Genomic DNA, 12997 nt, shown 5'->3' with positions numbered 1-12997 from the left:
AGAGATTCAGAGGAATAATGTGCACAAGACCCAAAAACTATTCATAAAAACACACAGGCAGGAATTCTTTCAGAGAGCACTGGATCTAATAAAAAAGAGGAACTCAGAAAAATGAGTGACAATGCAAAGCCCAATGTCCTGTGTGTTGATCATTGCTGTGGTAGAACATAGAGAAGTTCTCACTTCAAGCACTTTGTCAATAGTCAAAGCCTCAAAACATTTTGCTGCTACTCAGCTGGCGTTAGAATAGATCAATAAAATTAGTAGTGTCATATCATCAAGGTCATGTATTATTCACCTAAGTTTAAACTAAAGAAACTGCCAAACTTTCATCATGATTTCTAATGTACAATTTTTGAATTACACATTTATAATATATATGAAAATTATAAAATAGTTTAGCTTTCATCCCAGAGGAGCAGGTTCTTTCAAGTGTGAGATGGGGCTTGAGAACAAGCTCCTTCTGTCTGGAGCAATACAACCAGGAAACCTACCTTCCATACTGACAAAAATGGTTGAAACTGTAGTTATAAATATGTGGAAGAAAATACAGTGTGGTTTCAGTGTTCTCTAAGAGGCGTAAGATGTGCAAGTAAAAGTGACTGTTGCTAGAGTAAAAAGGGTAAAAAAGTAGAATTATTTGGTAACAGGAATAAAAAATTTAAAGGTAGGAAGGAAAGAATTAAAATAAAGGATTTATATTCACAGTGGGGAGTATTTGCCAGTGCGATTCTGTGGGGATTGATGTTGATGCCTTTGCTGTTCAGCAGAGTCATTAGTATGGAAAGGGGGCTGAAATCCAAAGGTGCCGAAGTTTGCTGATGTACTGACAAGTTGGAGGAACCACTCACAGCACTGCATTACTGGTGATAAAAAGACAGATACAATCCAGTCTAAAGAAAAGTTACATGTAAGGAAAACTTTAAATATACATATTACGCTGTAGTGAGTGGCTGCTGTTTCTCAGAAGAGGGACTGCAGTACAAATGTGGGTAGATCTCTTAGAACATCCCAGCAGTCAGCAGTAGGATGAATAGCAAGCAGAGTGCTGCCCACCATTTGGAAAGGAGGAGGGCAAAGCAGCACATGGCAGCTCACTAAGCCCTTGGTGAGTGCAAGTCTGCCAGTGGAATAGCACATGTGTGGTTCACCCCATCTCCAAAGGATACAGTAAAGCTACAAGATTAAAACATTTCAGCTAGGAAAAGTGAGGGAAATTCAAGAGGGAAATAATAAGTAAAACCACCAATTACATGGACAGGCTGAACAGGAAATATTACTCATTTTCTCTGGAAAATATCCATGGCAATCACCACTCAGACCATAACATGGGAATTTAGGGGAAGCAAATTCCTTTAAAGAAAAAAGTGAACTATTTTTGAATGACAAAAGCACACAGATTTCAGTGATTACATAAACTAACTAATGGAAGAAAGGCAGGAAAGATGGATGGAAAGAAGATCCTATTACCTGTGTTAATTTGAATGCAACCTTCAGCCTTGAAGCTTTCTAACTCAAAGATTACAGAAGTCAAAGAGGGCATCCTAGGACAAGTATTGTTTGTATTTACCCTTTCCTTATTTCAGCTGCCAGTTACTATCAGGAGCTCTGGCTGTGAGCTTTGCCCTCACACAGTTTAGCTGGTCTTATGTCTTGGCAGTGGAAGGTTGGGATATTGACATAGCATTTCTCTGGGACAGGAGTGTGAAAGGTAATATGTAACTTATTTAACTAAAGGCCAAGAGCCAGAAGAGGCAGTCAACAGAGTAAGCAAAGCTTCACTGTAAGAAGCTCATGGACTTTCCTCCTTATGCTTGCCTATTAGGTTGTTGTAGAATTGCCACCTCTAAAAATGAAAATAATTGCCACCTCATAAAAAAAAAAAAAAAAAAAAAAAAAACTGCTGCACATAAGTAATTGTTCTGCTGGCAGCCAGGAAATCCACCAGGAGAAGTGACTGTGTCAGCTGAAGATTGGGTAGGTGGAAGCTCAAGCTTGGTGCAGTCTTCCCTACTTTCAGTGCAGTGAAATGGGCGGGATTCTCAAGAACCATGTGATTAAGCATCTGCAAATTGCCTCTGGGAGCTCTGAATCCTTTCCCCATTCATTGCTGCTGGTGAGCACAGAGACTTGTGTCTTCAGTGCCTTCTCCAGACACAAAAGCCCACAGGCATGATCTTTTCCACAGGGAGATATACATTCCCATTTTAGGGAAGCAAAGGGTTAGAAATGGGAAACGAGTACATCTATCCAGAGGATGACAGTGTATGTGCATCCACCCATGAGATACCTGGGGCTGAAAAGCCAGGAGCTGAGAGATATGTGGCTGTATGGTTGGGTGGCTTCTGCATGTGGTCAGAACTGCCTTACGCTAAATATCTACCTGCAGTACTTCTTGTCTTCCTTGCATTCATATGAAACTGAACTAAAGCTTGTGAGAAAACAAGCTGGTGCAGTCACAGGGATGCCCCATGCATTGAAAAAATTTGTATCCTGGATCATTTGTTTTGTACAGCAGCCTCTGTTGTCTGTGCTAGAGACCTGGCCGTTAGAAGAACAAAGACACACTTTACCAACACGACATAAAATTTTGCTCTTAATCAGTAAATGCAGGTCACATTTCCTGGGAAGTGTGAGATCTGATGGCAAAATAACAAAGCCCTAAGTTTTAGTCCATCCAGTCTGTAATACAGATAGGACTAGTTAGAAGAAACCTGGATTATTTCATTTTCATTTCCGGTGAAATTTCATATTCTGTCTTTCTTTTCACTTTACAAAACTTCTTGAAAAAAATTACTTTCTTTATGTAGTGCCACAGAAGGTTTTGATTTTGGAAATTCAGTGTTTTGTAGTAGGAAGACATTTTGTTGTGCTGTTCTAGATCTGCTATATTTATGCATGTAGTGGCTATGTTCTTCTCTACTTTTTAACTCTTACCCTGAATGTGATCCCCTGAAGTATCAGACTGCTCAAAGCCATCAACTAATAATTTCCAACCATTTGTAAAAGTAAAGAGGGGCCATCATTATTCATACATAGCCACTGTGTATACAAAACCATGGAATCATTAAGGTTGGAAAAGACCTCTAAGATCACGGAGTCTAACTGTCAGCCTATGCAGCCATTTAAACTCCTAAGTGCAGCACACATGCCTCTAAAGTTAGCATAAAGTATGATAATTTCTTAACAGAATTTTCAAACATATTTATGGTTTTAGCAGAGGAATGTATCTTTGCTTTAGGGATGGATATTGAAATGTTCTCTCTTGAAGTTACTTTTATGAAATCTAAGGTCTTTTCCATAAAAATCTGTGAACTTGGAATTGCATGCAAGTCTCTTTTCAAAGTTTGTACATTAGAGTTCTAAGCATACAAAGCTAAGAAGTAGCCAGTGTGTCAATAAAAGGTTAACAGACTGCTAATGCAGTGTTTTGGTATTGAAACACAGAGCTTATTTCTTTCTCAGGACCCTATTACCCATTCCTGCTAGCTGACAACTTTAAATTGAAACGGATTTCAGTCAACTAATATGTGATATCTTTCTTTTTAGAAAGCTGTCTAGTTAGAAAATTGACTGATAAAAGAAAGTTGTGGTATTAATATCCCTTGATAAAATAGTCTTGTATGGTCAGACCCCTGTAAAGTACAGCAGAGCTAGAGGCAGTGGTGGGAGAGCTCTGGGACTTGCCAGTGCACCCCTGGACTGTTAGGTGGGGATGCTGTGAGAGAAGAGGCAAATTTGCCCTGGGTGAGGTTGACAGTCACTGTTTCTGCTGGGATCCAACCTAGTACTGTAGCACTGCTCTGAACCATGCCAGCCTGCCAACTCTCTCCAGCTTCCCACGGGAATCTTTGTTACTGAGCTGCTGTGTGACATTTGTCCTTAGCGTCACTGGTAGACCAGAAAAAAGGCAAGAAACTAATCCCTTTCCTGACAAAATGCCCCAGGCATATTTTTTAATTTGTTGGTGGAAGCGTTGCTTTAAAAGCTGTACATAAAGTGATGCCTGACATCAAATTTGATGTTACGTGGCATATTTTGTCCTTGTTCTGTATTTTTTGTTTTATGAAAGCCTCAGTGTTTACAATTGTATTGAAACACTGCAACTATATTTCTGTTTTGTGATTTCTGATTTAGGCCAAGTAATTGAGCGATTTCCTAAATTGATATTTAATGAATCAGAAGAAGTACATTATACTCTTTAGTGCACTACAGTATGAAAGTTAAACATCAGTTATTTTAACAGCTAGATATCTCTTCTTCTGGGGCTTTCAGCCAAATCACTTGCAAAATTCTGCAACAGAACAGGGAGGGTGTTTTGCCTTATGTTGAGCAGAACTTTTGGAAGGTGAATGTTGGATTCTGCTGTGCCTCCTCACTGTTAAAAACTACTTCCTTCTCCCCAATACATGATTTCCTTATGACCCTAAAAATATTCCTTGCTCCTGATCCACAGTTCTCAGAATGTGAACTTCCAGCAGGAGTAACTGACTGTGGTTGAACCAAATCCGCAGCCAGGCTTGCCACTATCTGGCACTGAAGCTTGGATATGATATTGGAACAGCAATGGACATCAAGCTGCTAAAGCAATTCCACAAGAATGCTGGAAGGAAGCTGGTGTTTGTTTTTTAATAATCCTTGTTATAAATTTCCATTTTGCAAAGTTTCATATTAAAGCATTGTAACAAGGATCCATAACTAGCAGACACAGAGGTGGTAGTTCCACCTAACTTCTGGGAATGATTGCCTGCTTTGGTCTCATTTTGGTTTAGTTGATGGGCTAGAGACAGGTAGGAGAGAAGGAAGTTGTGAAATGGAAGTTGATGACATTGGCTGAGGTGTATTAACTGGGAGATTTAACTAAGTTTTGGTGGAATCATGTCTATTTTGAGAAAAACTTGAAAGAGGAAGAAAGATTTATCAAGAGAAACAAAAGCATGGAAATCTTAAAAAAAGCATGGCTATTATTTCTGAGAATAGCTTTGTCTAGACTTTCTGATGTGGATTTCATTTCTATATATACACTTTCTAGCTTACATACCCTACTGTCAGAAAAATTATATGGATATTAAGTGCAAGAAAGCAGAGTAGAAGTTAAAAACATTTTTGTCGATTTTCTGTGAAAAAAATGCTTCTTGTAACTTCTCTGTCAAAGAGATCCAAGCTGCTAGATTTATTGGCCAGTTTTGCAGATTAATCCTCCTAAATCCTGCAGGATCAAAATATTAAGTAGAAAAAGGGAGAATTTTAAGGGTCTTCAGATTTTTAATTTCCCTGTGACTAGCCTACATCTGGGACAAACAGTGCTGGCAACTCTCCCAGCACTATGAGTAACACATTTTGGCTGCTGTCTGCATTTTTCAATTAAGTAACCCACCAGACCTCCATGCAACCTCTGTACAACTCTCACTGCGTATCTGTTCCATTTTATTGCAGCTGACACTCCTCTATCCTTTTTCACATCTCCCATAGCAACTTGAATTCTACATATGGACATAAGAAAGTGGGGAAAACAACCAGTTGGAAGTGGGTATTCCCCTAGCAGTCTAAAAATTAAGCAAAATCTGTAGCTTCTTTTATCTCTACGGCAGAATTGCCTGAAACAGGGCCCAAAATCTAATGCTCAACCTGGGGACGTTTGCATCAGCAAATATTCCTTGAATGATACATCTGGTAGATTCTTTTCAGGATTAATTCTGTTTTACAATGCAAGTTCTTAATACATTTCTTTTTCTCTCTTTTGTATACTGCTTGCAAAGTCTGATTTACTAAAAAGGTGTAAGTTAGTTTTAACACTTTTGATGACCAATACATTGTTTTCATTGAAATAATTTTGTTTGGGTTATTTGTCTTAACTAAAATTTAAGGTGGTGAATTAAGTGTAGTAGCTCCTTCCAGCTGCTATTCCAGCTTATACATATTCTGTTTTACTTTCTAAAATCAGGATATTTTTATAGTTAAAATTCCTGCTCTTTCTTAAGTTAGATGAAAAAGTTTGGTATAAAAATCCATTGAAAATTGTATCAAGAAAATAACAGGAAATAGGTATTTCTTCAGAAAATTTGGACTACATTTACAGACATGCAGGTATGTGCCATAGATTGCCTTATTTCGAAACCTTTCAAGTGGAGTGGTTTTCACAAGTGCCACATCACAACACCCTGCTCTGGGTTCTGTTGCTTGCATGGTCCCTGCTAACTCTCTTGTCTCTGCTCAGTGTCGGAGGCACAGAGTAGTTCCATTCTCTGTAAATGACTGTCAAGAGATCTTTTATCCAGCCCAGTGCTGCTAAGGGACAGGCCTGTGAAGAAGCACATCCAGCCATAAGTACGTGAGCTGATACTGCAGATTGTATTTATGCAGGCCATTGAACTGAGCAGCCTAGTAAATACTGCAGTTTTATTGTCTCTTCTAACCGAAGATCTTGAAGTGCTTGCTCATGACTTGGGTGCCCTCCACAAGTCACAGCAGTTCTATTAGTTATAAAACAGAACATGATGTTTTACAGTGACATCATTACCTCTTACTGTAAGACGTGCATTTTGACATTAACATTCGTGTCCCAGCCTTGCGTTTGTGAAAAACCCTGAGTGATGTAGAACACCAGGTACAAGCTGATTGTCACAGCTGCCAAGTCATTTGGCTTGCTGGTAGAAGTGTGCATGGTTCAACAGGGAAGCCATCAGATACTAATGTGAGACAATAAGGTTGGTCATATGTCTTGCAAGGCACCAAAATGATAGTAATCATTGTTAAAAAATGAATGCACATTTCTGTGCATTCTTTTTCTCCTGCTTTATCAGAGTAATAGTAGAGGAAAATATAGAGGGAAATAGAGTCAAGGATTCTTCTGAGAAAAATACTATGCTATTGAAATGTATTCTGATGTCTTGTTTAGGCTTACAGTTGCTGTACAAGTACATGAAATAGGGCTGGAAGGGACCCTAAAGATCATCCAGTTCCAATCCCCATGCCATGAGCAGAGACACCTTCAACTAGACCAGGTTGCTCTAAGCCCCATCCAACCTGGCCTTAAACAAACCTTGTGGCCTGGAGCAGCCACAAGTCAGCCTAGAGGGGAAGTAAAAAACAAAACCCCAAAACATTAGAAATCATAAAAATGTAAACAGTTAAAACTTTCAAAAATAGAGATAATTGGTAACTCTGCTTAATGTTCTAGATTTTGACAGTTTAAAACACTGTTATACTGTAGTCTTCCCCTGACAGGTGAATGAATAAGTCCAGTCAAATATATTTCTGTTCACTGCATGTGTGATTTTGTAAAGTTGACACCACAAAGAACATTTTTACAGTTATACCAAATTCTAATGCTTGCCTTTCAAATTGCTGACCTTTAGCAGTGCGATTGCCTGCACTGCAGATTCGTGATGCACTATCCTTCAGGAAAATGGATATATTAGCAGGGATGGTGGTGATACTATCCATAGTGAGACCATGATGCCACATCAAATAGAAAACATGGAGGAAAACTGATCTGTTTTTATGGGAAGGAATATGAAATGACAGTTTCAGAAAAAGCATTTGAAATGTGCGGATACTTGGCTGGGGTGTGAGTGCTGAGTGGCTTCTGATATGGCACAGCCAAACCCCAGAAAGAAGCATGATCTGCCCTGCACTGAGCACATGGCAGCCTCCAAGTGTCATTTTTTAAAGGTCATCTTGCAAAAAGAAGATTTTGATGGTCCCTGTTAAAGCAAATTGAGAAAATGCAAGCATACAGTTCTTTTGGTATCCTGTCAAAAGAATTACAATTGGTACACAATATGTAGATGCAGTTCCATCTACCAAACCCAAAATCCAGCTCAGATAAAAGGTATTTGTCTTTGAGGTGTTATTGTTGCAGTTGCAGTGCCTGCCCTCCCCTCCGTGGACCTTGCACCTCATGATTTAGGCCATCATATGTGACTCAGGAAGATTCTTTGTCCTCATTTTTACAATGTATTTTGAGCTTGTCTCTACATGCAGTCCCTAAATATTCAGGTGCTTTTCTTCATTTGTGCTATGCTGTGCAATGCTAATAAGCAATATCTGGTTCTGATACTGCACTTCTTTTTCTTTTTTTAAGTAGAAGCTAGGATTCTTATGTAGTTTTGCCATACTAACAACTGGTTTAATCATGTTATGACTAAAACTGGAAAAATTACCATTTGCCATCTAAGTCAGGTATATACAGAGAATGCACTGTAGTGCAGAATGCAGTATGGATGTATGGATTAAACTAAGATACAGCCTTAAGAGAGAAAGGGAATGGACCCTTCTGCCTACTCACCTCCCTCCTTGAAAAGTACAGAAATATCTTTTCAATAAGAGCAGTAATCCCACAGAGAGGATGTGGTCATAAATCTATGCTGTTAGAAATTAAAGGAGCAGCAAGTACCACCAGGACATTTTCTTATTCTTGATGTGCACACCTTAACACAGCAATAAGAGGTCAAGAAACACAAGATTGAAACAGAAGACACCATCACCTGTTGAACTGATATTCAAAAATCCCAAGTTGTAACCAGTGTAAAATTTAGTCTGTTTCTGTTGTTCATTACCATTCATCATTTCAGCAAATGAGTTTCATTTTCGCAGTATTTTGTATGGTTCTCATATGTGTTTACAACTATTTGATTTATATTTGTTTTCAACTGTAATTTCAAATGTATAAAATGGCCCCAAATCTTTTTTCTTGTCTCCAGCCACTCTGTGTTGGAAGAGCCAACAAAACTGTGGCAACAACAACAAAACAAATGAATAATTTTGGATGTGAGGTCTGTTTGCTTTGAAAAGGATTAGTATGTTTGTGTACCAAAATGTTGCCAGATCTGCTTCCTTCCTCCTTTCCAAGAGAAATGATTCTGAATTAGGAGGCTTGAAAAACAGATCAAAGGGAAGAATTTTGTTCAGGCTACCTCTAATGCAGGTTCAGTTAGTAATTACAGCATTCAGTTCTGGTCTAGGAAAATACAAGTGGCACCCTTTCTTTTTCTTTTCTGTACATTATTTAATCAGGTCTTGCTGTTGTTCACTGCATGACTGAGATCAAAAATGCCATTGATAAATTCAGAGAACAGACAGTGACTCACACATCCCTCAGTTCAGATTAGGTGAAGGAGAAGGGCACACTAAATAACAGAATTAAATATGGTTTAATGATTGGCAACGCTTCCACGATGTATTGTTCCTAAATAATCTAATTTGATTTACAGTAATTCAGTGTAAATATAATCCATTTGTCAAGGAAGTGTCTTGTAATTTATAGTTTAGCACGAAATATATGTCATCAGAAAATGATTTAATTCAGTAAGCTCATGTTTGTGCAGCAACAAAAGAAAAAGAAAATGTTCCTTGAACAGCAAAGCAGGGACATAGTGGATTGCAGTCACCTGGAAGGAGCAACTGCTGCCCTCTGGTCTCCAGTGGGTCCCAGGCTGGGCTGTTTCAGAGATCCTCCTTCCAGCCTGAAGACTAAATTTTTTAAAATCTCTGATTTCGAGTGTGCTTAATTCACAGAATCACAGAATATGCTGAGTTGGAAGCAGATTGAGGGATCCCATTAGTGCTCATTTGGCACACTATCTCATTGCTCATCACTGGACACCTTGGTTTTGTGCCTTTCTCCCTTCCAAGCTCGTTTAAAGCTTTGTAGTCAAGCCCCAGTAGCTCCCGTGCTAGAGCTCCTTTTCCCCTCTGAGACAGGTGCATCCTGGCAGGTGTCAGTGGACCACGTGTTGAGTAGATCAGCCCGTGGTCAACAAACACAAAATTTCTCCACTGACTCCACCTTCAGAGCCCTGCATTGACCTGATGGACCTGCCTATTCCTATCAAACTAGTGGATATTTTTGTTCCTGAAAGCCCTTCTTTCCAGGTTTACAATCTTTTGATTCGTATGCTTTCTGATAGAGAGAAGGGAATCTCTATGTAAGAGCCTCATGGCAAAGTACCACTCAGAGAGCAACAGAAATAAAGCTGTAGTCTTATGATTATATTTTAATAGCATTCTTTTTATTTTAAGGTACTTCAGCCTAATCCCCCAAGTTATCCCAATCACAGTATCCAATGTAGCATTCTTTTCAGCTGTTAGCAGGTGGTTTTTAAAGCCCTCTTTAGATGATACATGGGGCCCACATAGTGAAGTCAATAGTTAGACAGGATATAATTTAGACTTCAGCTTTTGCTCTCAGTTTGAAATAAAATGATTACATTTCAGGAAAGCCTAAGGCAAGATTTAAAGTTTTATATCAAAAGTTGAATATTTTCTTTTGTTGTACCCTGTTCTTTTTAAGAAAATGGTATTCATTTAAAATAATGCTTGTTCTGATGTATTTGAAAAGGCACTACTCTGAATTGAAAAGAAATTCATAAAGTATGCATGTATGGGAGGGGACGATTGCATTCTTTACTGGAGCATGTAGTCAGAGGGTTTTAATGCAGCCCATTCTGCTTAACTGATAGAATGAGGTACCTGCAAAGACAAGCTGTAAGTAACAGATGGCCAGTGGTGTTTACAGAGCAGCCATTAAGGTGACAGAACCTTCTGGGGCTCCTCTCCACATCCAGGTTATAAAGTGATATTATAGTCTCTATTTCAGACCAGAAAATGGTCCTTGACTGTCTTTAAACCCATGAAAAGTAGTTCTGGGCAATAGCTCCACCTAATTACAGTTCTTGTAACCGTTGTGATGCCTTTCATTTCTTGTACCCTAAAGTTATACAAGGGTAGAGGCCACTTATAGCATACAAAGTTGTAAAGCTGACATGGGACTCAAAAATAGGTGGAATATCCCAGATATGAATTGAATAAGAAGTGAGGAGTAAGATAAGAACAGGTAAGGTTGCTGTAACTGTTGATATCCGCGGGGCTGCTTTACCAAGGACGCCCTGGGCACATTTTTTAAAAGCATTACCTACTAAATGTAATTCCTGGAAATATCCTAAAAGCAGATGTGTCTCTTGTAGGAGTTCAACACATCAGCCAAATGAGCAAAGGTCTTCTTTTTCCAGAAGCCATCAGAAGAGTCTAAAAATAAGTTTGCTGTAGCTAAGTAGACTGCTCTCATGCTTGTTAAAATGGAAGACTGCAAAAACCATTATTGTTACTTAAGGGAAGAGTGTCACTGAACTAGCAAGTTGAAATTTTCTTATGATTGTATTGCAGAAAAAAACCTTAAATTTCTTCCAGTATATTCTTCTGGGGAAAAAAAATAATTCTTCTACCTGTTAGCACAAATGAATACTACTATCTTAAGGCAACACTACCAACATGGTTTACATTCATTTGCCTGAATTCCGTGGTGCTTGTTTTCACATGTGGATACTTGGCCATGGGAACCTAGGTTAACATTACCTCATTAGCCTTCACACCACCAGTTACACAAACAGACAATAATAAATATTGAGGTTGATTGGGGTTTAAGACTGGGTGCTCATGGTACAGAATGGTGAAGGGCTGTTTTCAATTGAAATTACTCTTACAAAGGGATGAATTGTTAATGTACTGTTATTCCAGATTTCTAGAAGAACTGATGTGGTGACAGAATTAAGACGACAATTAATGGCTGCTGAGGAAGAAGACAGTTTATCATATCCTCCTCTGAATGTGACCACTGGAAACCATACATGCATCCTTTTTTATGCTAGTAATTTCAGCCTCAAAGCCAGCAGTTCAGTTTTAATAGATTTGACAAATGCAACATTTGTAACACAGAATGTGGATATTTCTGCCTCTGAGTGCTCAGACAGCAACACAACGTGAGTAGCACAAGAAATTTCATATCATTATGCGTGCGATTCTGAAAATTATCAGAAGTATTACAATGTAAAATTAGTGCTATTTTAATTTTCTTCTTCTAAAGCATCCAAAATTTAAAAAAAAAAATTGTATTCTTAGAAGAAAAAAGTTAAGTCAAGACCACAAAAATTGTTCAGAAGAGGCCTCTTATTTTCAGGTTTTTTCTTCTTATGTTCCTTACTTCCTTGTTTGTTTGTATTTGATCCAGACCGGTTTCCCTGTGTCTGATCTCACAATCACACTGGCATTAATGAGATCATAACTTCATTCCCTTGAAGGGGAGTATTGCCAGTTAGGATGTAGTAATTCAGCTAGAAGTACATTAGTGAAACATGATCTCTGTTTTCCTTTACTTTGAAGCACCTGCTCTTGGGTAAATAAAACCCTAGAAATATTTAGTCATATTTTTCTGTGTACTGAACCTTTGCTATATGACTTTTGTAATTGCCTACTGATTTAGAATATTCCCTCAAATTGAAATGTCACAATGATCTAATTTAAGCTGACTACTCTAACATTAAAAATCTCTTTCTTATTCTTAGACTGTCATTAAAATACACAAAACCAGTGAATGGAATCAGCAGCCTAGAGATAAGGTAACTTACGATTTATTTTAAATAGATCTTTTGTGGTTTACAATGGCTGTTAATAAATTAGGAGCAAAAAAAAAAAGGGGAGGAGTTAAATGAAAATATTTTTGAATTTGTTATTTTCTTTCTCTTCTGAGGAGTCACTATGCAGGAAAACAGTAATACAGTCTTTATACAGAGAATATATTCATGTGCTCAGGCAAAGTTCTGAAAAAATATTGCAGGCAAACATCCATACTGTAAGGTACTGGTATATGCAGCTTCCTGTCTTACTGATAGGATCAGTCCACAGTCCTCTCTCAGGTGAATCTAACTGTGATTTGTAAGAACCTCTAGCAGTTGAAGTCTACCGGCATAGCCAGGGCTGTATTGTGTACTAAAGTGGATTGCCAGTGCACTCTATTAGTGCTAGCTTGTGGTTAATGAGGGGTGCAAAAAGTCTTAAAAAGTCCTTTTTGCTCCATGGATGGTGACAAGACTGTATTTCTCCTACCATGACAAGAGGGAAGAAAAGCTAGGGAATTGGAAGACCTGTGAAGAAAAATCAAAGGGAGAATCATAGAATCATTTGTGTTGAAAAATATCTCTCTGATCATTGAATCCAGCCT

At 38.3% G+C, this 12997-nt stretch overlaps 1 protein-coding gene across 1 annotated transcript in view; it reads left to right on the top strand.

The window, feature by feature from the left end:
• The window catches only part of LOC309572097 (V-type proton ATPase subunit S1-like), a 49269-nt gene that overhangs the window by 24422 nt on the left and 11850 nt on the right, over positions 1 to 12997 (top strand). Inside the window, exons 7-8 of the mRNA XM_082280111.1 lie at positions 11518 to 11759; positions 12342 to 12395. Coding sequence (XP_082136237.1) covers positions 11518 to 11759; positions 12342 to 12395 — 296 coding nt within the window. The remainder of the gene's footprint in view (positions 1 to 11517; positions 11760 to 12341; positions 12396 to 12997) is intronic.

The sequence above is a fragment of the Coloeus monedula genome, assembly GCF_965178545.1.
Source record: "Coloeus monedula genome assembly, chromosome: 4".
Lineage (NCBI taxonomy): Eukaryota > Metazoa > Chordata > Aves > Passeriformes > Corvidae > Coloeus > Coloeus monedula.
The sequence above is the reverse complement of the archived record's forward strand: the minus strand, read 5'-3'. Positions and strand labels throughout refer to the sequence as shown.